The sequence below is a fragment of the Hemitrygon akajei genome, chromosome 4 (genome assembly GCF_048418815.1).
Source record: "Hemitrygon akajei chromosome 4, sHemAka1.3, whole genome shotgun sequence".
NCBI classification, from domain to species: domain Eukaryota; kingdom Metazoa; phylum Chordata; class Chondrichthyes; order Myliobatiformes; family Dasyatidae; genus Hemitrygon; species Hemitrygon akajei.
This window is the reverse complement of record NC_133127.1, coordinates 9,273,217-9,297,774: the sequence shown is the minus strand read 5'-3', so window position 1 is coordinate 9,297,774 and position 24,558 is coordinate 9,273,217. Positions and strand designations below refer to the sequence as shown.

The window sequence follows — 24,558 nt, the reverse complement described above, 5'->3', positions numbered from 1 at the left end:
TGCTAGGGAATAAAGTCTTAATCTTCTCAACCACTCCCTATAACTTAAGTCCTCAAGTCCTGGCTACATTCTGATAAATTTTCTCTGTATTCCCTCAATCTTATTTACATCTTCACAAAAATTACTCACAATACTCCAAATTAGACCTCACTAACATCTTATACAACTTCAAAATAACATCCCATCTCCTACAATTCAATACTTTGATTTATGAAGATCAATGTGCCAAAAGATTTCTTTATGACCCAATCAATCTGTGACACCACTTTCAATGTATTATGTACCGGTATTCCCAGATCCCTCTGTTCTACCACACTCCTCAGTGCCCTACCAATCACCGTGTAAGACCTACCCAGTTCTGTCCTCCCAAAGTGCAACAACTCACACTTGTCTGCATTAAATTTCACTACTGATGTCAGGCTCACCGGCCTATAACCTCCTGGCATATTCTTAGAGCCTTACTTAAACAACAGAACAACATTAACTATCCTCCAATCCTCCATCACCACACCTGTGGCTAAGGACGTTTTAAATATCTCTACTAGGGCTCTTGCAAATTCTGCACTAGGCTCCACAAGGTCCAAGGAACACCTTGTCAGGCCCTGGGGATTTTTCCCACACTAATTTACCTCAAGACAACAAACCCCTCCTCCTCTGTAATCTGTATAGGCTCCATGACCTCACTACTGCTTTGACTCACATCTATAGACTTTTAGTCCATCTCCCAAATAAATACAGATAAAAACATCCACTTAAGATCTCCCCCAGAGCTTGCAACTCCATCTTCCAGAAGACCAATTCTATCCCTTGCTATCCTTTTGCTCTTAATAGATCTGTAGAAGTCCTTAGGATTCTCCTTCATCTTGTCTGCTAGAGCAAATTCGCCTTCTTTTAGCCCTCTTGATTTCCTTCTTAAGTGTTCTCTTGAATTTCCTATACTCCTCAAGTACTTCACATGTTCCTACCTGCATATACCTGCTATGTACCTCCTTCTTTTCCTTTTCTAAAGCTTCTCTCAAGGGCCAAGGTTCCCTAAACCTGTTATCCATGTCTTTTATTCTGACAGGAACACACAAACTCTGTACTCTCAAAGTTTCACTTTTGAAGGCTTCCCACTTACCTAGCACACCTTTGCCAGAAAGCAACCTGTCCCAGTCCATATTTACCAGATCCTTTCTGATACCATCACAATTGGCCTTTCTCCAATTTAGAATCTCACCTGAGGACCAGACCTATCCTTTTCCATATTTACTTTGAAACCAGTGGCATTATGATCACTGGTTTAAAGTGCCCCCAAAGCTAACCTTTGGGGTCACCTTCACTGTCTCGTTCCCTAATATGACATCACATTCTATGTGATGGAATTCTATGTACTGATTAAGGAAACTACCCTGAACACACTTGACAAACTCTATCCCATCCAGCCCTTTTACAGTATGGGAGCTTCAGTTAATATGTGGAAAGTTAAAATCACCTTAAAATCACTTGTTTCTTGCAGCAGTCTGCGATCTCTCCACAAATTTGCTCCTCTAAATCCCGTAGAGTGTTGAGTGGTCTATAATCTGATTCACCCGTAACGCCTCACTAGACAAGTTCTCCGGTCTGTCCTGACTGACTACCCTTCCCCCTTTAATCCCTCCCACTCCATCAGGTCTAAAACAACAGAACCCTGGAACACTGAGCAGCCAACCCTGCCCCTCCTGTAACCAAGTCTCACTAGTGGCTACGAGTCATAATTACGTGCTGATCTATCGCCTAAGCTTTTCCTACGATACTCCTTGCACTAAATTAATGCAGCTCAGAACATTAGTCCCACCAGGCTCAAACTTTCAATTCCTGACTTTGCATGTAGGCTTAACAACATCTTTCCCTACAACCTGCTCTGGCATTCTGGTTCCCACCCCATTGCAACTCTGGTTTAAACCTCCCCTACCCCACTCCCAACCATGCAGCACTAACATTTTTGTACAGCTCGGCTCAAGAACTGAATGGACGAAGGGAGTTAGCTGTTAGTGTGTGACTGAAAGGCTCCCGTACTCCTGCTCAGTGGTAGTGTTTAGTGCTTTGACTGTGATAATACTATTATGCGTCATCAGCAACGTAGCAGTTAGCATGACGTATTACAGCTCAGGGCCTTCTGAAGTTCAAAGTTCAGCTCCGTCACGCTCTGTAAAGAGTCTCTATACGTCCTCCCTGAGGAATGCATGGTTTCCTACCTGATGCACCATCAATAACTCTCGGAGACGTGAGGCGAGATATCGGCTTTTATTGGCTAGAAGAAAGAACAAGCAGCAATTGACCACCACACTACATCCTGGAGACTGAGGCCGGGGCTGTGTCTCCAATCGCCTTTATACCGGGGTCCGTGGGAGGAGCCACAGGAGCAGTCAGCAGGGGGGGCGTGTCCAGACAGGTATATGTAGTTCACCACACTCCCACAGTCCAAAGACGTACCGGGTCATTGTAAATTGTCAGGTGATTAGGTTAGTGTTAATCGGGGTTGTGGGGTTGCTGGGATGCCATGGTTCGAAGGGCTAGAAGGCCAACTCCATGCTGCCTCATTAAATCAAATAAAATACAATAAATACAAAACCGCAACGATAAAGCCTTTCTGCTCCGCTCCAGGTCTGCTCGCTTTCATTCTCATTATTTCAGACCCAAAGTCCAAGGTCAAGGACTTATTTATGTGCCTGCTGTGTGATCCATTGGCAACGTACTTCCTGAATCCCTGAGAGTGAAAGTTTAGCAGCAAGCAGATTAGGAAAACATTTCAAAGTTCAAAGTAAATTTGTGTATGTCACCATATATACCCTGAGATTCATTTACTTGTGGGCATACTCAGTAGATCCAAGAACCATGAAAGAAACAATGTACGACTGGATCCAACAGGATGGACAAAGCACAAAGCAGATTTATTATCAAAGTATGTATTCATTATACAACCTTGAGAGTTATCTCCTTAAAGGCAGCCACAAATCTAAGAACCCCAAAAAAACAAACTGTGCAAACAATAAAAGTAAGCAAATAGCATTCATAGCAACAGTGAGTCTGCAGATATGAAGCCAGGCCACAGCCTCCGTTCAGCACAGAGCCGAGTAAACATCGCGGAGCAGCTAGGAGAACCGGCCTAACCCTCGCCTCTGGTCCCAACACCCCTCCTTTCCAATCTGACCTGGCATTTCAATCACCCAAACATCGGATCATTCCTCACTCTAGGACCTGGGCCCTGTCATGTCGATACACTCTGGGCCTGGACCTTGCCGCCTCGTTTTGGCCTATACCCGTCCTTTCCAACTGGCCTGGCGCCTATATTGATCAAACCTGGGATCTTTCCTTGCTCTTGGTTATGGTGGACGGACCTCAACTCCACTTGCCTCGAGACTGCCTCACCTCCACTCACCTCAATTCTGCCTCAGCTCAGCTCAAGACAACCTTGCCTCAACTCTGCCTCACACTCACTTACTTCTGGTTGTCTTTCCATTGTTTGCGGTGATCGTTTACCAGAGGGAGTGTTATTATTAAATATTTAGCTGTCCTTTTTGTTTAGTTTGTCACCGATAAGTAGTTTGCTGGGCTTCACCAGCGCCATTTTAAACCAATCTGCAAAAACTAAAAACTGTGCAATTACAAAAAGAGAAAAGAAGAAATAATAATAAGTAAGCAATAAATACCAAGAACATGGGATGAAGAGTCCTTGAAAGTAAGACCATAGGTTGTGGGAACATTTCAATGATGGGGAGAGTGAAGTTATCCCCACTGGTTCAAGAGCCTGATGGTTGAGGGGTAATAACTGAACCTGGTGGTGTGGGTCCTGAGGGTCCAGATGGCAGCAGTGAGAAGAGAACGTGACCTGGGCAATGGGGGTCCTTGGTAATGGATGCTGCTTTTCTGCGACAGTGCTCCATGTCGATGTGTTCAATGGTGGGGAGACACTGGATTGTCCATGATTAGGCACTTTGCAAGGTCCAGTGAAAGGTTAGGTTAAGTGGGAGTGGGCCAGTGTTCGAGTGGGGAGTTGAGGCTTTAGTTCATCGAGGCTTCAGTGAGGAGAGGCAGATTTTGCTTCAGTATTTATTCTTTCTTTCTTTCTTATTGCTCAGTTAGAGCCATGGAGATGCAAAGCAGATAGTGGGATGCTCCTCTTTCAGGGAAGGCAGGGAGATTTCCAGTGTCCCTAATGACTATACCCACAACGAGTGCACCCAGCTGCAGCTTCTAACAGTCTGTGTTAAGAAACTGGAGCTGGAACTGAATGAATTCCAGATCTTTTGGGAAGCTGAGGGGTTGATAGGTAGGACATACAGGGAGGCAGTTACTCCTAAGATGGAGGACAGAGGTAATTAGATGACTGTCGGGGGTGGGGGAGAGGATAGGCAGCCCATCCTGAGGGGGAAAGAGAGTAGGCAGCCAATGCTGAGGGGGAAAGAGGATAGGTAGCCAGTGCTGAGGGGGAAAGAGGATAGGCAGCCAGTGCAGAGGGGGAAAGAGGATAGGCAGCCCATCCTGAGGGGGAAAGAGAGTAGGCAGCCAGTGCTGAGGGGGAAAGAGGATAGGCAGCCAGTGCTGAGGGGATAGAGGATAGGCAGCCCATCGTGAGGGGGAAAGAGAGTAGGCAGCCCATCCTGAGGGGGAAAGAGGATAGGTAGCCAGTGCTGAGGGGATAGAGGATAGGCAGCCAGTGCTGAGGGGATAGAGGATAGGCAGCCCATCATGAGAGGGAAAGAGGATAGGTAGCCAGTGCTGAGGGGGAAAGAGAGTAGGCAGCCAGTGCTGAGGGGATAGAGGATAGGCAGCCAGTGCTGAGGGGATAGATGGGCAGCCAGTGCTGAGGGGGAAAGAGGATAGGTAGCCAGTGCTGAGGGGGAAAGAGAGTAGGCAGCCAGTGCTGAGGGGATAGAGGATAGGCAGCCAGTGCTGAGGGGGAAAGATAGTAGGCAGCCAGTGCTGAGGGGGAAAGAGGATAGACAGCCAGTGCTGAGGGGATAGAGGATAGGCAGCCCATCCTGAGAGGGAAAGAGGATAGGTAGCTAGTGCTGAGGGGGAAAGAGAGTAGGCAGCTAGTGCTGAGGGGATAGAGGATAGGCAGCCAGTGCTGAGGGGATAGATGGGCAGCCAGTGCTGAGGGGGAAAGAGGATAGGTAGCCAGTGCTGAGGGGGAAAGAGAGTAGGCAGCCAGTGCTGAGGGGATAGAGGATAGGCAGCCCATCCTGAGGGGGAAAGAGAGTAAGCAGCCAGTGCTGAGGGGGAAAGAGGATAGACAGCCAGTGCTGAGGGGAAAGAGGATAGGCAGCCAGTGCTGAGGGGATAGAGGATAGGCAGCCCATCCTGAGGGGGAAAGAGAGTAGGCAGCCCATCCTGAGGGGGAAAGAGAGTAGGCAGCCAGTGCTGAGGGGATAGAGGATAGGCAGCCCATCCTGAGGGGGAAAGAGAGTAGGCAGCCAGTGCTGAGGGGATAGAGGATAGGCAGCCCATCCTGAGAGGGAAAGAGGATAGGTAGCCAGTGCTGAGGGGGAAAGAGAGTAGGCAGCCAGTGCTGAGGGGATAGATGGGCAGCCAGTGCTGAGGGGGAAAGAGGATAGGTAGCCAGTGCTGAGGGGGAAAGAGAGTAGGCAGCCAGTGCTGCGGGGATAGAGGATAGGCAGCCCATCCTGAGGGGGAAAGAGAGTAGGCAGCCAGTGCTGAGGGGGAAAGAGGATAGACAGCCAGTGCTGAGGGGATAGAGGATAGGCAGCCCATCCTGAGAGGGAAAGAGGATAGGTAGCCAGTGCTGAGGGGGAAAGAGAGTAGGCAGCCAGTGCTGAGAGGATAGAGGATAGGCAGCCAGTGCTGAGGGGATAGATGGGCAGCCAGTGCTGAGGGGGAAAGAGGATAGGTAGCCAGTGCTGAGGGGGAAAGAGAGTAGGCAGCCAGTGCTGAGGGGATAGAGGATAGGCAGCCAGTGCTGAGGGGGAAAGATAGTAGGCAGCCAGTGCTGAGGGGGAAAGAGGATAGGTAGCCAGTGCTGAGGGGGAAAGAGGATAGGCAGCCCATCCTGAGGGGGAAAGAGAGTAGGCAGCCAGTGCTGAGGGGATAGAGGATAGGCAGCCAGTGCTGAGGGGGAAAGAGAGTAGGTAGCCAGTGCTGAGGGGGAAAGAGGATAGGCAGCCCATCCTGAGGGGGAAAGAGAGTAGGCAGCCAATGCTGAGGGGGAAAGAGGATAGGTAGCCAGTGCTGAGGGGGAAAGAGGATAGGTAGCCAGTGCTGAGGGGGAAAGAGAGTAGGCAGCCAGTGCTGAGGGGGAAAGAGAGTAGGCAGCCAGTGCTGAGGGGGAAAGAGGATAGGTAGCCAGTGCTGAGGGGGAAAGAGGATAGGTAGCCCATCCTGAGGGGGAAAGAGGATAGGTAGCCCATCCTGAGGGGGAAAGAGAGTAGGCAGCCAGTGTTGAGGGGGAAAGAGGATAGGTAGCCAGTGCTGAGTAAGCCTGTGGCCATTCCCCTCAATAAAAGGTACATGAGTTTGGATACCCTTGAGGGGGATGACCTAGCAGAGGAAAGTCACAGAGGTCAGATCTCTGGCACTAGGTCTGGCCCTGTGCCTCAGGAGGGAAGAAGGGGTGAGCTGTAGTAATAGCAGAGTCATTGGTTAGGAGAACAGAAAGATGGTCCTGTGGATGAGAATGAGATTCCAAGATGGTATTTACCTCCAAGGTGCCAGGATCAGGGACATCTTGGATCAAGTCAACAGCATTCTTAAATGTGAAGCTGAGCACCCAGAGATCATGCACAGTGTAATGATCTGATCTGTATGGACTGAATGCAAAACAAGCTTTTCACTGTATCTCAGTACATGAGATGATAATACAACATTGCACCAGCACCTTTAATTCCTGAGAAGACTAAGAATTTTGGCAATCCCCAATGACTGCAGCACCTCAGGAAGGCAGCATCCATCACTGAGGACCCCCTTCACCCAGGACATTCCCTCTTCCCATTTCTACCACCAGGGAGGAGGTACAGGAGCCCGCGGACACACACTGAATATTTTAGGAACAGCTTCACCATGTACACCACGTCAGCATTCCTCAATTCTGTTTATCTCTTATTGTAACAGGATGTTTGTTTATGTATTGCCCTGTACTGCTGCCACAAAGCAACAAATTTCATGACAAATGTTAGTGATATCAAACCTGATTCTGATTCTCAAATTTTCAGAAGCATATAAACACACAAAGATGTACAGTACGTACCCATCTCCAATATACAATAACATCCCCAGACACAGAGACATTTCAGTGTATGTGAGCACATACACCGAGGTGCAGTTACACACGGACACACACAAACATAAAAATCTTCCCATACCGCCCCAACACATCACACCTTGGTACGGCAACTGCTCAACTCACGACCAGAAGAAACTGCAGAGAGTTGTGGACACAGTTCAGTCCATCATAAAACCCAGCTTCTGCCTACACTTCACACACACAAAATGCTGGATGAACTCAACAGACCAGGCAGCCTCTATGGAAAAGAGTAATCACACAACGTTTTGGGCCGAAACCATTCAACAGCCTACCTTTCATGCTGCCTCGGGAAAGTGACCAACATAATCCCCTTCAACCCCAACATTCCCTGTCCCGATGGGCAAACTTTGAGAACACCAGACCTACGGACAACTCCAGTGACTATCGTCCAGTAGCACTTACAGGCAATGTGTTGAAATGTTTCGAGAGGTTGGTGGTGCAGCATGCGAACTCTTGCCTGGGGAGCGACTTGAATCTACTTCAATTTGCCTACCAGTACAACAGGTCAACGGCTGATGCTCTCCACTCAGTCTTGACAGCTGGACAGTGAAGATGCATACATCAGGGTATTCGTCATCGACTACAGTCTGCACTGAGTACTCCCATCCCCTCAAAACTGATCAATAAGCTTCAAGGGCTCCTTGTGCCACTGGATCCTCAGTTTCCTCACTTGCTGACCCCAGACATCTCCTCCACAGTCTCCATCAGCACAGGTGCACAAGACCATGTGCTGTTTGTTTTACACTTATGACTGTGAGGCTAAGTACAGCTCCAACGCCATATTCAAGTTTCCTGATGTGGACAGTGTGAACCCCTCTATTGTAAGCCTTGTGAATAAACCCAATACATGATTAAGATGAAATCTTGATTTCCAAATCCACTTCATGGTGACCCTTGCACTTCGCCCACTTGCATTCCACTTCCTCAGAAACACTGTATTCTGCACCTGTTTACTATCACTGTGTAGTTACTGTGAAAGCAAGTATCTGTTTAGATGGCAACAAACACACGCTTTTCACTGGTCTCAGTACGTGGCTCTGCCACAAAGCTCCTTGGTGTGCACACAATGCGCAGTCTAATCTGGACCCACAACACCTCCTCCCTGGTCTAGAAGGCACCACAGCATCTACAACTTCGCCAGAGATTGAGACGTGCAAGACCCCACACCCCTCCCCTTTCTAACAACTTTCTACAGGGGCAGCATTCAGAATGTCCTGTCTAACTGCATCACCCCATGGTATGGAAGTGCAAGATCCTACAGAGGATAGTAAAACCTGCCAAGATCACCAGGGTCTCCCTCTCCCCTTCTGTGACATTTTCTGGGAGCATTGTACACAAAGAGCCCAAAGTGTTGTTGAGGATCCCTACCACCCATCCTACAACCTCTCTGACCCACTACCGTCAGGACGGAGGTACAGGAGCATCAGGACTAGGACTGTCAGGCTGGGTAACAGCTTCTTCTCGCAAGTTGAGCCTAATGAATATCCTGCCACCACCAAGGTCTTGCCACCAAGACAGCGAACTGTTTATCATTCACCTGCACTGCACATTACATGCATTTTGAATTACACCTTATTAACATACATGGTAATATTTTATGTGCTGTGTGTGATATACATATCGTGGGTGCACCATGGTTAGGAGGAACGATGTTTCATTTGGTTGTGTATATATCTATAGTCCGTTAACAATAAACTTGAATTTGAACTTGAGGTGACAATAATAAGCCCTTCAGCAAATACCACATCCACCATTGCAGGGTCAAAGTCGAGTTTATTGTGTCTGCACAGATGCAATGAAAACCTTACTTGCAGTAGCATCACAGGCACAGAGACAGATTGGATAAATTAGCTTTATTTGTCACGTCTTCATTGAAATATCAAAATATACAATGAATTGTGTCATCTGTGTCAATGGCCAACACAGTCTGAGGATGTGCTGGGGGCAGCCGCTTTCCGCACCAACATAGCATGCCCACAACTTACCAACACTAATCAGTGCATTTTTGGAATGTGGGAGGAAATCCATGTGGTCACAGGAAGTGCACAGAGACTGCAGTGGGTATTGAACCTCAATCTTTCAGCTGACATTGTAAAACATTACAGTAACTGCTATGAAACTGTGCCACCATATATGGCATCATTCATAGGAAAAACAAATTAATCATAAATTATACATAATTTTTTTACAAGAAAGAACATAATTAGAACAAATCACAAACAAGAGAAAATCTGCAGATGCTGGAAATCTGAGCAACACACACAAAATGCTGGAGGAACTCAACAGGCCAGGCAGCATCTATGGAAAAGAGTCGTCAACATTTTGGGCCAAAACCCTTTGGCAGGACTGGAGAAAAAAATGAGGAGTAGATTTGAAAGGTGGAGGGAGGGGAGAGAGAGGTGGTAGGTGAAACTTGGAGGAGGAGGGATGAAGTAAAGAGCTGGGAAGTTGATTGGTGAAAGAGACAGAAGGCCATGGAAAAAAAAAAGTTGGGAGGGAGAGGAACACCAGAGGGAGGCGATGGGTGGGCAAGGAGATAACATGAGAGAGGGACAAGGGGATGGGAAATGAAGGTAGAAGCAGTCTCCCAATTACATTGGATCTCACCGATATACAGGAGGGCACACTGGGAGTACCGAACACAGTAAATGACCCCAACAGACTCAGAGGTGAAGTGTCGCCTCACCTGAAAGGACTGTTTAGGGCCCTAAATGGTAGTGAGGGAGGAGGTGTAGGGGCAGGTGAAGTATTTTTTCCACTTGCAAGGATAAGTGCCAGGAGGGAGATCAGTGGGATGGGACGAATGGACAAGGAGTGGGGTAGGAAGTGATTCCTGCGGAAAGCAGAAAGTGGGGAGGGGGGACTAGAGGGAAAGATGTGTTTGGTGGTGGGATCCAGTTGGAGATGGAGGAAATTTCAGAGAATTATGTGCTGGACGTGGAGGCTGGTGGGGTGGTAGGTGAGGACAAGAGGAACCCTATCCCTGGTGAGGTGTTGGGAGGATGGGATTAGAGCAGACATGTGTGAAATGGAAGAGATGTGGTTGAGGGCAGTGTTGATGGTGGAGGAAGGGAAAGCCCTTTCTTTGAAAAAGGAGGACATCTCCTTTGTTCTAGAATGAAAAACCTCATCCTGAGAGCAGTCGTGGTGGCGACAGAATAGAGAGGAGGGGATGGTGTTTTTACAAGTGGCAGGGCGGGACAAGGTATAGCCTAGGTAGCTGTGAGAGTCCGTTGGTTTATAATAAGGCATCGGTGGATAAGCCGTCTCCAGAAATAGAGACAGTGAGATCGAGAAAGGGAAGGGAAGTTTCAGAAATGGATCAGGTGAATCTGAGGGCAGGGTGTAAGTTGGCAAAGTGGATGAAATCGACGAGTTCACCCTGGTGCAGGAAGCAGCACCAATGCAATCGTCAGTGAGACGTAGGAAAAATATACCTCGTCCCACCCTGCTACTTATAAAAAAGCTTCGCCAAGCATCTACGCTCTGTCTGCCAGAACAAGCGGGATCTCCCAGTGGCCGCCCATTTTAATTCCACTTCCAATATGCCCATCCATGGCCTCCTCCACTGTGGTGATAAGGCCACACTTAGGTTGGAGGAACAACACCTAATATTCCCTTTGGTAGCCTCCAACCTGATGGCATGAACATGATTTCTCAAACTTACAGTAATGCCTCCAACAGCCCCCCCTCCCCCCCCCCATTGACCATTTCCCATCCCCTGGTCCCTCTCTCTCATGTTATCTCCTTGCCCACCCATCACCTCCCTCTGGTACTCCTCCACCCCCCCCAACCATTTCTTCTTTCTTCCATGGCCTTCTGTCTCTTTCACCAATCAGCTTCCCAGCCCTTTGCTTCATCCCACCCCTCCAGTTTTCACCTACCGCCTGGCATTTCTCTCTCCTCTGCCTCCACCTTTCAAATCTACTCCTCATCTTTTTTTTTCTCTCCAGTCCCGCCGAAGGGTTTTGGCCCAAAATGTCGACTGTGCTTTTTCCCATAGATGCTGCCTGGCCTGCTGAGCTCCTCCAGCATTTTGTGTGTGTTGCTCAATTAGAACAAAAATAAGGCTATCTCAGTGAGGTAATCAAAGTGGTCATAGTGTTGTTAAACTGCGTGATCATAGTTTTGCCAGTTAGTTCCAAAACCGATTAGCTGAACCTAGTGATGTGACACTTCAGGCTTCTGTACCTCCTACACCATGGGAGCGGTTAGAAGATGCCACAGCCAGATGGTGTGGATCTTAGAAGACCCCACTATCCTCCCACAGATTACCGTGGAGAGCATTCTAACTGATTGCATGACTGACTGGTACACAGGGTCCACAATACAGGATCAGAAAGAGCTGTAGAGAGTTGTAAACTCAGCCAATTCCACAACGGGCACCGGCCTCCCCAGCACTGAAGACAACTTCAAAAGGCAATGTCTCAAAAAAGCAGCATCCATCAGTAAGGACCCTACCGACCAGGACGTGCACTCCTCTCATCGCTACCAACAAGGGGGGAGGCACAGGAGCCTGAAGACACACACCCAATATTTTGGGAACAGCAACTTCCCCACTACCATCAGATTTCTGAATGGACAATAAACCCAAGTATACTACCTCACTATGTTTTTTTATACATTTCTTATTGTAATTTATAGTGTTTTTTTTTTAAAGTACTGCCGTCGCAGAATAACACGTTTCACGACATATGCCGGTGATATTACACTGGATGCTGATGGTCATTGCCAGTGAAGGTCACCTGCTGCAGTTACTCATCGAAGTAGTCGATGTGAGCTCCAGACTTAAACTCATCCCTCGCCAGGATGTCCAGCAGCTTCCGGGCAGATTTCCGACAATCGACCAACTGCCCCTGCCGGTGCAAGGTCTCGAAGGCCTGGCGTACCTCCGGGTCCCTGGTCTCTCTCCGAGCTTGCTCCTGCATACTAGTGTCCAGGGGCCCTGCGTGAAATTTATTTATTTAGAGATAAAGTGCAGACTGGCCCCTCTAGACCCATCATCCCAACTATTTAACACTAGTCTAATCACAGGACAATTTACATTGACCTTTGAACCCGCACGTCTCTGGAGCATGGGAGGAAACTGGAGCACCCGGAGGAAACCGATGTGCTCACGGGAAAAACATACAGACGGCGCCGGCACTGAACAAACTCCAAACTCCAATGGCAATAGTGAGCTGTAATAGTGCCACCCTAACAGAGGGGCATCAGACTGAGCCTTGGGCCAACAAAAAAAAGCATCTATCTTCCCATGGCACCCTTGAACAGAGAAAATTTACAAGGATGTTGTAAACTTGATAACTTGAGTTATAGAGAAAGGTTGAATAGGTTAGAATCTTATTCCCTGGAGCACAAGAGAATGAGAGGGGATCTGATAGAAACATACAAAGTTATAAGGGGTATAAGTAGGGTAAATTCAAGCAGGCTTTTTTCCCCCCACTGAGGTTGGGTGAGACTAGAACTCAAGGTCATAGTTTAAGTGTGAAAAGGGGCAACTTGTTCACTCAGATGGTATTGAGTGTGGAATGAGCTGCCAGCAGAAGTGGTGGTTGCAGGTTCAATTGCAACATTTAAGAAGTTTGGATAGGTTATATAGATGGGAGGGGTATGGAGGGCTATGGCCTAGGTGTGGGTCAATGGGATGAGGCAGGAAAACAGGTTTGTACAGACTAGATGGGCCAAAGGGCCCATTTCTGTGCTGTAGTGCTCTATACCTCTATTACATCCAACAGGTGGGGAAGCACTTCAAAAAGGGTGCTCACCATTGCATTGTGGGAAAAGGAGAGCACAGCAGGATGCCAGGATTGCATCGATATCAGGGCCCCACTAATGCCAATGTTGTTGCCGGGTACTCAAGGGGAATTAGTGATGTAGAGACTTTGGTCAGGTCGGGACGAGTACCCACCATAGAGTAAGAGACTGAGGGGTGATCTTCGAACAAAATCATGAGGGGCACAGATAGGGTAAAGGGGCATACAGTCTTTTCCACAGAATCAAGAACTTGAGGTTACAGGTTTAATGTGCGCCATAGAACACTACAGCACAAAAACAGACCCTTCAGCCCACCCTGTCTGTGCCAAGCCATCAATCTGCCTTGTCCCACTGACCTGCACCCACACTATAGCCCCCCATATCTCTCTCATCCACACGTATCCAAAGTATACTCAGCCTCTTTCCTCGCTGTGTCACACTACGATTCTAGATAAGTGTTCCCGGAGGTGAATCCTCGATGCACTACCTGGGGCATAATTAAGCACCCTCACGTCGGGCTCCTCGGCTGCAAGGACACTGAACACCATCTCCCGAGCCGCCTTCGCTGCGCAGTACAGCGACCACGATTTGAAGGGCTGGATGGCGCAGAGTGAGCTGATGTTAATCACTGTGCGGTGGAAGTTCTCCCGTCTGGGGAAGGCCTCGAGCAGTAAGGCGGTGAGGCATGTGGACGAGGTGAAGTTGAGGTCCATGTAACTGGAGACCACAGCAGGCTTGGTAAAATCCACAACAAACTTCGAGATGTCGCCCAGAGAGCCTGATGAGAAAGCAAAGGAACACCAACATGAGCTCAGAGCTTCAACCTTCACTAAACTCAGCCCAAGAGGCAGAGCTGGGTTGAAAAGTGGCAGATGAAGTTCACCCTGGAGAAGTGTGAAATGACTATCTTTGGAAGGTCAAATACAGTGTTAATGGCAGTGTGGAGGAACAGAGGGATGGATCTCTCAAAGTTCCCAGGAAAATTGATAGGATGGTTAAGGTGGCATATGGTGTGTTGGCCTTCAATAGTCAGGGGATCGAGTTCAAGAGCCGAAAGGTAAAATCCTGGTTAGACCACATTTGGAATATTGTGTTCAGTTCTGGTCGCCTCATTATAGGAAGGATGTGGAAGCTTTAAAGAGAGTGCTGAGGCCAGGAGTGTAATGGAATACTCGCCACTCGCCTGGATGAGTGCAGCTCCATCAACACTCAAGAAGCTTGACACCATCCAGTACAAGGCAGCCCACTTGATTGGTACCCCTTCCACAAGCATTCAATCCTTTCACCATCGCCGAACAGTTGCAGCAGTGTGTACTATCTACAAGATAGTGTGCACTGCAACAACACACCAAAGTTCCTAAGGCAGCACCTTCCAGATCCACAACCACTACCGTCTGGAAGGACGAGAACAGCAGATACCTGGGAACTTGGAAATCCCCATCCAAGTCACTCACCATCCTGAACTGGAATCATATCACCATTCCTTCAATGTCACTGGGTCAACATCATGGAATTCCCTAACAGCACTGTGGGTATACTCACACCGCAGGGACTGCAGTCATTCAAGAAGGCAGCTCATCACCACCTTCTCAAAGGCAACTAGGGATGGGCAATAAATGCTGGCTGAGCTGGCGATGCCCACATCCCGTAAATGAATAAATAAAAGAAAGTTTGGTTAAGCGAACTAAGGTTTTTCTCTTTGGAGTGAATGAGGATGAGAGATGACTTGATTGAGGTACACAAGATGGTAAGAGGTAGACAGTCAGAGACTTTTTCCCCAGTACAAGGGGGTATAATTTTAAGGTGATTTGAGGAAAGTATAGGGAGGATATCAGAGGTAGGTTATTTTGCAAACTGGTGGGGGCGTGGGAACTGCAACCAAGGGTGGTGATAGAGACAGAGACACTAGGGAATCTCTCAGATAGGCACATGGATAATAATGTTATGCCCTCAGGAAATGAATCTCAGAGTTGTATATGGTGACAAATTTTCACTCAAACCCTTATCTTTAGGCTTCGAGGTTATTTTCACTGTGGTCTAGATCAAAGAGCATTATTGAGTCATTTCACTGGGTCCATGCTGATCATCAAGCACGCCTTTACACCAATCAGACCGGTTGCATCTCAGTCTGGAGGCAGAGTTACGATGCCGCTCAATGGCGACTCCTTCGTGTTCACCTAGGAAAATAGTTTAATTTCTACCTTTGATGACCCGCTTTTTCCTTTCCAAGGTGGATGGGGTCCTGTTGAAGACCCTGAGCTGGAGTTACACTCACACTTCAGTTCTCTGCAGTGGTGGGACCCACTCCCAGGGGCTCACAACTAGCTGCTTTTCGGTATCCCAAGGACACAGCCTAGAAGATGCGTGCACCTTCGGGGTTCTGAGGTTTTGCGGCCCTGTGGATAGGCCGATTCCAAGCCAGGGCCTCCAACTGAAGCATCGCAGGAGAAAACGGAACATTGGGAACAGCGGATCAGCTGTCGGAGGCAATGCACTCGGCCACTGGCAAACTCTTTCTCACTCTCATTGGTGGGGGAAAGAGTGTTGCCTGTTCTCCAGGTGCAGAAAAGTGGCGTGACAGACGTTTAACACCGTAAGTCAGTGTGTTGTTTTGTTATGTCTCCCCTCTCGCTGTGAAAAGGGACACCTTTTTCTCCCTTTATTAGGGAGAGAGAGAGAGCCTGTGGCATGACAAATTGTCAGGTGAACGATTGATGTACTGCAGATCATGGTCTTTATCGGGGGCTTTGCTAGTGCATGATTGACGTGTGGAGGGCGCTGATGCTTTTTTGCAGAAGTGGGTGGGGGTGGAGGAGGGTCGATGCTTTGCTGCTTCCTGTGTGTGGGGGGTGGGGGGGGAGGCTTTGGGTATTTAACTGTCATTCATTCTTTGGGGCACTCTTCTGTTTTCATGGATGTCTGCGAAGAACAAGAATTTCAGGATGCATATTGCATACAGTTCTCTGATATGAAATGGGACTTCTGAACTATCGGTACAGCAATTCAAATCTGCGGGAAGGTAAGAACCTGCAGTGAATTCAGCCCATTACATAACAAGCACGTCCCTCCCCACCACCTACAGGAGGAGCTGCGTCAAGGCGGCAACTTCCATCATCGATGACCCCCCACCATTCAGACCTTGCCACCTTCTCACACCTACCGAGGTACAGAAGCCTGAAGTCCCACACCACCAGGTTCAGGAACAGCTACTTCCCTTCCACCATTGAACCAACACGAATCACTCCCACAGCAGAGCAACACTGAGCACTTGCACTAGAACGGACTGTGGTGTTCTAGGACCTGCTGCCTTCCTGCAGCAGTGGGCTCATGGCTTATTCCAGAGGAACAATGGGAAAGGGGAAAAGTTTGAAAGGTGATGTGTGGTGAGGGCATTTGAGAGGCTATTAACCAGATACATGAATACATAGGAAGGATAAGGATCGTAGGCGGACAGAAGGGAATTGATTTAATTTGGCACAATGGGCAACCTGTAGGAGGAACTCTGTAGGCCGAGCTGCACCCGAGGTTGGGGATGGAATTGTTGACATTTGGAGCATAGAAAAGGCAAATGGAGTTTAATCCAGCCAATGTGAACCATGCAGATCTAATGTAGAGACAGTGGAGTATTAATGGCAAGACCCTTAACGTTGTTGATGAGCAGAGGGATCTTAGAGTGAGTCCAAGGTCACAGCTCCCTGAAAGTGGCTACACAGGTTGGTAGTGTGGTTAAGAAAGCACATGGAATGCTTGCTTTTATTAGTCAAGGCATTGAGTGAAAAGTCAGGAGGTTATACTGCAGCTTTATAAAACTCTAGTTAGGCCACATCTGGAGTAATGCATACATTTCTGGTCGCTCCATTATAGGAAGGATGTCGAGGCTTTGGAGAGGGTGCAGAGAGATTCACCAGGGTGCTGCCCGGTTTAGAGGGCAGGTGTTATAACGAGAGATTGGACAAACCTGGGTTTTCTTCTCCAGAGTGGCAGAGGCTGAGGGGAGATCGGACAGAGGTTTATCAGATTATGAGAGGCACAGATAGACAGACAATATCTTTTGCACAAGGCTGAACTGTCTAATATCAGAGGGCAAGCATTTAAGATGAGAGGGGGTAATTTCAAAAGGAGTAGTGGGGTGATGGTAGAGATAGATACATTATAGAGAGGTACAGCACAGAAACAGGCCCTTTGGGCCATCTAGTCCATGCCAAAACCATTTTAAGTTGCCTACTCCCATTGACCTGTACCTGCATCCTTGTATTCTGTCTAGGGCTGAGGCCCTCTGGTCCTGGACACTCGCACTATAGGAAGCATCCCCTCCACATCATTTCTCTCCATGTCTTTCAATATTCTATAGTTTTCAATGAGATCCTCCTTCATTCTTCTAAACTCCAGCGAGTACAGGCTCTAAGCCATCAAGTGCTCTTCATATGTTAACCCTTTCATGCAGACATCATCCTTGTAAGCTTATATACTTAACATATAAAACAAAAGTCCCCCAACAGATGGACCATCTGCACAATGCTACTTCCCAACAATAAGGGTCCATGACAAGACTATGAGCCATATCTCAGAATAAGAATTGAATCCCATTAGCTGAGGATACACATAAGTGCAACAGATACTATGAACGTGCCATCTTACTTGTATTCACTATTGGGTAGATGAACAGAAGCCTGAAGTCACACACCACCAGCTTCAACAACTTCTTTCCTTCAACCATTTGCTTCTTGAAGCAATTGGCACAACAGTAGAGCTCCACTTGGTGCGGACAGGGATGCTGCCTGTGACAGAGGGGCATTGGTGAGTGAAGGAGGCGTGTGGTCTAACAGCTAGGGACATTTAAGAATCATTTAGATAGGCACTTGAATGTGAGGAAAATGGAAGGATATGGACATCATGTAGATCGAGGGGATTAGTTTAATCGGCCAATTGATTACTAAATTGATTCAGCACAACACTGTGGACCGAAGGGCCTGTTCCTGTTAACACTGGGAGAACACACACAGTGCTGAAGGAACTTAGCAGGTCAGGCAGCATCTGAGGAGTTGGGGTGGGTGGGGAGGAACTGTTGACATCTCAGGTCAAGACTACAGTCCTGCTGCAATGCATCAACCCAACCCCCCCCCCCACCCCCACCCTGCCCGATATCGCTCAACTCACTGAGTTCCTCCAGCAGGTTGTCTTTTGCTTCAGATTCCAGAAATTCTTGCATTCCTCTAATATAATTTGGCATTTTTGTCTGGTGCAGGTAACAGTGGGCCAAATGGCATGTAACCATACTGCCCCATTCCATTTACTCAATAGTTCAAAGTGTATATATGTATATAAAATTGAGATTCACTTTCCTGCAGATATTCACAGTAAATAGAAACACAACAGAATTGAAAAAAAATAATTCTATAAATGAACAAATAAATAATATTAAGAACACAAATTGTAGAGTTCTTGAAAGTGAGTCCATAGGTTTTGCAATCAGTTCAGTGATGGGGAAGTGAAGTTATCCTATTGATTCAGGAGCCTGATGGCTGAGGGGTAATAACTGTTCCTGAACCTGGTGGTGTGGGTCCCGAGACTCCTGTACCTTCTTCCTGATGGCAGCAGCGAGGAGAGCGTGGTCTGAGTGGTGGAGGTCCTTGCTGTTGGATGCAGCTTTCCTGCAACAAAGCTCCTTGTAGATGTGCTCAATGGCGGAGAGAGCTTTAGCTGTGATGGACTGGGCCGTATCCAGCAGAGACCCCGACAGTCAAACAGTACAGAGAGACAAGAGATTCTGCAGGTGCTGGAAATCTGAAGCAACACACATCTAATGCTGGAGGAATTCAGCAGGTCAGCCTACGGCAGATGTATCACAGATGCTGCCTGACCTGCCAAGTGCCTCCAGTATTGTGTCTGTATTGAAACATCAGAGCGAAACAGGCCTTTCCCCTCCCCACCTAAGAGAGACCAGAACTATGGGGCACAGCTTTAAAATTTGCAGGAGTAGATTTAGGATACTGATGAGGAGAAACTGCTTTCCCCAGTGAGTACTGAATTTGTGGAATTCTCTGCCCAGGGGAGCAGTAAAGGCTACCTTATTAAATATTAAGACACACGTAGACGATTTTTGCATAGCAGGGGAATTAAAGTTTATGGGGAAAAGGTGGTGGTGAGCCCATGGCCAGAGTACCCACGATCGTATTGAATGGTGGAGCAGGCTCGTTAGACACAGAACAGGACTGACCCCCTGGCCCACAATGTTGAGCTGCCCTTTTAACCTCTCTAAAATCAATCCTACCCCTCCTTGCCACATAACCCTCCAAGACTCTCTTAAACGTTCCTAATGTGTGTAAAAAAAAAACTTACCTCTGATATCCCCCCTACACTTTTCTCCAATCACCTTAAAATTGTGCCCCCACGTATTAGCCATTCCCACCCTGGGGAAAAATGTCTCTGGCTGTCCACTCTATCTATGCCTCTCATCATCTTGTACACCTTTATCAAGTCACCTCTTATCCTCTTTCACTACAAAGAGAAAATCCCTAGCTCACTCATCCTATCCTCTTAAGACATGCTCTATTCCAGGCAGCTCCTAGTAAACCTCCTCTGCACCCTCTAAAGCTTTCGCATGCTTCCTATAATGAGGCAAACAGAACTGAGCACAATAGAGTGTGGTCTAATTATAGAGTTGCAACATTACCATGTGGCTCTTGAACTCAATACAACTCTTATGAAAATTCAACCTATCATCCCAACTCCTGTACTCAATACATTGATTTATGAAGACAAGTGTGCCAAAAGCTTTCTTTACAACCCTATCTACCTGTGACACATCCTCAAGGATCTGTATTTCCAGCTCCTTCTGTTCTATGGTACACCCCAGGGCCCTACAGTTCATTGTCTTAAGTCCTACCCTGGTTTGTCCTCTCAAAATGCTATGTTTCTTAGAACTCAGAACAGGACAGCATAGGAACACGCCCTTTCAGCCCACAATGTTGTACTGATCCAATTAAATTAGTAATCAAATGGCCAACTAAATTAATCTCTTCTGCCTGTCCAATGTCCATATCCTTCAATTTTCCTCTCATTCACGTGTCTAGCTGAAGAAGGGTCTTGGCCCAAAACACTGACTGTTTATTCCCATCCATAGATGCTGCCCAACCTGCCGTGTGTATTGGTCTAGATTTCCAGCATCTGCAGTACTGTACGTCATGTCCATGGGCCCATCTCCTAAAGGTCCCTGCGACACACACAAAATGCTGGAGGAACTCAGCAGGCCAGGCAGCATCTACGGAAATGAGTAGTCCCTTCATCGGGACCAGAGAATAAAAGATGAGGAGTTGGAGTAAGAAGGTTGGGTGGGGGAAAGAGGAAGAAACACTAGGTGATGGGTGAAACTGGGTGGAGGAAGGGGTGAAGTAAAGAGCTGGGAAGTTGATTGGTGAAAGAAATATAGGGCTGGAGAAGGGGGAATCTGATAGGAGAGGACAGGAGGTCATGTGAGAAAGAAAAGGGGAAGGGGCACCAGTGGGAGGTGATGGGCAGGTAAGGAGATAAACTGGGAGAGGGGAATGGTGAAGGGGGAGGCATTACTGGAAGTTCGAGAAATCTTTTGCTCGTGTCTTAAAAGTCCATGTTTCTGCCTTCAACTGCCCCAGGGCAGAGTATTCCAGCCTCTGTGTAAAACCTCGTGTAAAAAAAAACTTGCCCCTCACATCTCTGAAATTACCCTTCTCGCCTTAAATGTATGACCTCTGGTATCAGACATTGGGGGGGTGGGGACATGTTTATGGTTATACTCACCCATCTACGCTGATCTCATTTCCCACCATTTTTGCAGCACAATGCAATTTCTCTACCGCTATTTTAGGCAGGAAAGAGTGTTGTAGTGTTGTACATCCCCAGCCCGGCCAGCGCATTGCCCTCACCCGCGTTGTTGACAAGCAGCAGCCGGTCCGGAGCTCCATCCGCCTCCCGGGCCTCGCTCACCGCTCTCAGGACTCTCTGGAGCCCCGGCTCCTCGCTCAGGTCCGCCTCCACACGGCTCAGCCGCAGCCCGGCCCCCGCCGCCGCCGCTTCGCTCTCCAGCTCCCGCAGCGCGTCCCCGGACCTGGCCACCAACACCAGGCGGGAGTCGGGCTGCAGGCTGCGGGACAGCGCTAGCGCCAGCGCCCGGCCCAGACCCCGGGACGCCCCGGTGACGATGCACAAGCACCGGCCCGGCAACCGCGGAAGTTCGGCCATACTCGGCAGTCCCTCCCCCTCTTCTGCATCAGATGCTCAAATTATCCACTTCTGCAGCGGCACCCTCCTACCGACAGCTCCCGTTTGAAGTGCGAGGGGATCAGAATTCTTCCGACCTTTTATAGGGGTTGGCAGTCCATTCGCACTGGAATTACTTACAAATTCTAGGGCTTTTGGGGCTAATTTAGCTTTAATTTGAAAAAGAAGCAGTAAGGGTTCCCCCCCCCCGGAAAAATAAACCCTTCCTATTTCTCTTTCAAATGAAGGCTAAATTATCCCAAAAGCCCTACAGATTGTAAGTGACGATCTAACTGAATTAATTGAAAAATTTTCCCCATAATTTAACAAAGTTTTAAAATAAAATCTATCAACTCCCAGAGTATAACGAAACCTGCATTTTATTTCTTTTTCCAAACTTGTGTGCTTCACACTGCAATCGAATGTGTTCAACTGTTTCATAATGATATAAAAACCTACACAACCCAGGGTGATGTTTTCCAGCAAGATAGAAGGAATAAATATGCCCAAGTCTAAGCCACGGCAATGTAATTCCTTCCCTTCTTGTCTTACCCCCTTCTCCCATAAACTCAACAGTTTTATATATTCTGTAAAGGTGTCTCTCCTTATGCCCATTATCCCACAAATCTTGTCAGAACCCCCTAAATCTTAGCCAGACCAACCCCTTAGCTTCTGATTTGCTAAGTGCAAGGTGTATATCCATTGCCGAACTTTTAACATCTTTCTTGGCTAAACAATCTAGGTGCTAAACGCCTCTAGGTGCAGGGACCCATTAGAAAAGGACATGTTAGACGAATACTTTGAATGTGAAATAATGTTTGATGAGCTTCCAACAGTAAAGGGGATCAGAATAAGAATTATAATTGGGTTTAATATCACTGATATATATTGTGAAATTTGGTGTTTTGATGCAGCAGTACAATACAATACATTAAAAAGCTATAGATTACATATAAGCATACTGAGTCTGTGTCTCCAGGCTCAAAGTTCAATACATCTATTTTTAAAATATGTATACAAAATACAACTTTGAAATTTAGACCATAATTATGCCATTTGGCCCATCAAGCCTGCTCCACTATTTGATCTATTTTGGCTGATCTATTTCCCTCTCAACCCCAATTCTCCAGCCTTCTCCCTTTCTTGCCCTGACTTACAAGAATCTTTCAACCTCCACTTTAAATACAGTCAATAACTAGGCCTCCACAGCCAGCTGTGGCAATGACTTCTAGATTCACCACCCCCAGCCAAAGAAGTTCCTGCACATCTTCACTCTAAACGGACGTCCCTTTATTCTGAGGCTGCGTCTTCTGGTCCAGGGCCCACCCACTATGGGGAACATCCTCTCCTCAATCACTCTAGGCCTTTCAACATTCAATAGGTTTCACTGAAATCCCACTAAATTCCAGCAAGTACAGGCCCAGAACCATCAAATGCCCCTCAGATGATAACTCTTTCAATCCCAGAATCATTTTTGTGAATCATTTCAGTCCCGATGAAGGCTCTCGGCCTGAAACCTTGACCACTTACTCTTTTCCATAGATGCTGCCTGACTTGCTGAGTTTCTTCAGCATTTTGTGTGTGTTGCTTGAATTTCCAGCATCTGCAGATTTTCTCTTGTTTCTGATCATTTTTGTGAACCCCTTTGAACCCACTCCAATGCCAGCACACGCTTTCTTAGATAAGGAGCCCAAAACTGCTCACAGTATTCCAAGTGAGTTCTCACCAGTGACTTCAAAAGCCTCAGCATTATATCCTTGATCTGAATACTAACATTGCATATGCCTTCTTCACCACTGTTACGGATTCAGCAACAATAAATATATGAGTTAGGCAGGGGTTTTTATAACAAATAACACGTTTATTAAACACTGAAAACAAACCCCCCAAAAGTAAACAAATCACTAACGTAACCGGAAATCAGCTGCTGTGCGGCAGCTTAAACAGTTCTTAAAGCGATGTTGCAAAAACAATTCTTCAAAGTAGTATTGCAAGAGTTCAAAATGCTTACAGTCCATTTAAGGGAGAGACTTTTTAAGACGATTTAAATTCTCTTTCACGCCGTCTTGCTTCGGTTCCCAAATCGAACTTTTCCCACGAAGAATTTTATGAAGATGAGATGTAACGGCTTAAAGGCACTGACCTTTCCTTTACAGAACTGTTCCCAATCCTTTCTGCTATTTCACAGGGATTAACACGAGAACAGTCAACGAATTCCTTCCGAATAAGGATCAAACAAGGTCGAACCTGTGGCACCGTCGAAATCGATTCTCCTCGATCTTTTAACTCCCGAACTCCGATCTTCACTCTCCACTGATTCTCAACTAGCAGTGTTATAAAGAAACTGCTGGCAATGACCTTTTAAACTTTAGGCATTAAATAAAACTTCATCTTCCAACTAAACTGCGTCATAACATTAAATCACGCAGTGGCATGAAGTCAACATGGCAAATCCAGCCACGAACTGCCCCTCCTCACAGGGAGGGGTCCTCCTTTTATACCCTGTAAAAAAAAAACTGTCACATGACCTCTACTGGCAGGAAAATGACGTCACTCCACCATCACAAGACCACCACCTCAAGTCCAGCACAGCCTCAACCCCAGTCACGTGACAAGGGTACCACTGTCACGTGTCACGGGTACGTAACACCTCCCTCCAAAAAAAAAACTTTTGGTCTGTCAAGAACAAAAATTTGAACAATTATTCACAAGAAAAAATAAATGTATAAATTTTATAACATACACAATATACAATACAGTATCATCATATAACATCTTACAATACAGTACAGTAGGAGTGTTACAATCGTAAAAAAAACCACTCCATAAAAAAATTACATTGTACATTCAACATCGAGATAGACAATCAGCAACCACATTATCTTTACCTTTAATATGAGTTATCACAATATTGTACTCTTGTAACATCAAACTCCAATTTAATAATCTTCTGTTTTTGTTTTTCATCTTACTCAGAAAAACTAACGGATTATGATCAGTATAAACAATAAGTGGTTTTTGAGTTGTACCAACATATACCTCAAAATATTCTAAAGCTAAAACAAGAGATAACAATTCCTTCTCTATTGTCGAATAGTTTCTTTGATGCTTATTAAATTTCTTAGAAAAGTAAGCTACTGGATGATCAACCTCATCACCCTCATTCCTTTGCATCAATACTGCTCCCGCAGCCTCATCACTAGCATTTACAGCTAATGAAAAAGGTTTTTCAAAGTCAGGTGCCTTAAGCACAGGTTGTTGACATATCGTTTTCAATTTTTCAAATG

The 24,558-nt window shown here is 46.9% G+C and overlaps 1 protein-coding gene and 1 long non-coding RNA gene across 2 annotated transcripts in view; both read right to left on the bottom strand.

The window, feature by feature from the left end:
* The window catches only part of LOC140725874 (uncharacterized), a 40,269-nt gene extending 37,830 nt beyond the window's left edge, over positions 1–2,439 (bottom strand). The window contains exon 1 of the long non-coding RNA XR_012098495.1: positions 2,217–2,439. This is a non-coding gene — a long non-coding RNA (uncharacterized lncRNA). The remainder of the gene's footprint in view (positions 1–2,216) is intronic.
* Positions 2,440–11,159: 8,720 nt separating this feature from the next.
* LOC140726117 (sepiapterin reductase-like) lies at positions 11,160–21,330 on the bottom strand. Its single transcript, XM_073042069.1, has 3 exons — positions 20,938–21,330; positions 13,524–13,814; positions 11,160–12,227 (listed from the first exon to the last, which is right to left on the bottom strand). Exons 1-3 carry the CDS (start codon positions 21,251–21,253, stop codon positions 12,037–12,039), a joined length of 798 nt encoding a protein of 265 aa, XP_072898170.1. The 5' UTR covers positions 21,254–21,330; the 3' UTR covers positions 11,160–12,036.
* Between the last annotated feature and the right edge of the window lie 3,228 nt (positions 21,331–24,558).

Coding starts and splice junctions, on each gene's coding strand:
- LOC140726117 (XM_073042069.1), bottom strand. CDS start 21,253: ATGGCCGAACTTCCGCGGTTGCCGGGCCGGTGCTTGTGCATCGTCACC. Junction 13,815..20,937: donor GCTGCTTGTCAACAACGCGG/GTGAGGGCAATG, acceptor CTTTCTCATCAG/GCTCTCTGGGCGACATCTCG. Junction 12,228..13,523: donor GGTGCTTAATTATGCCCCAG/GTAGTGCATCGA, acceptor AATTTCACGCAG/GGCCCCTGGACACTAGTATG.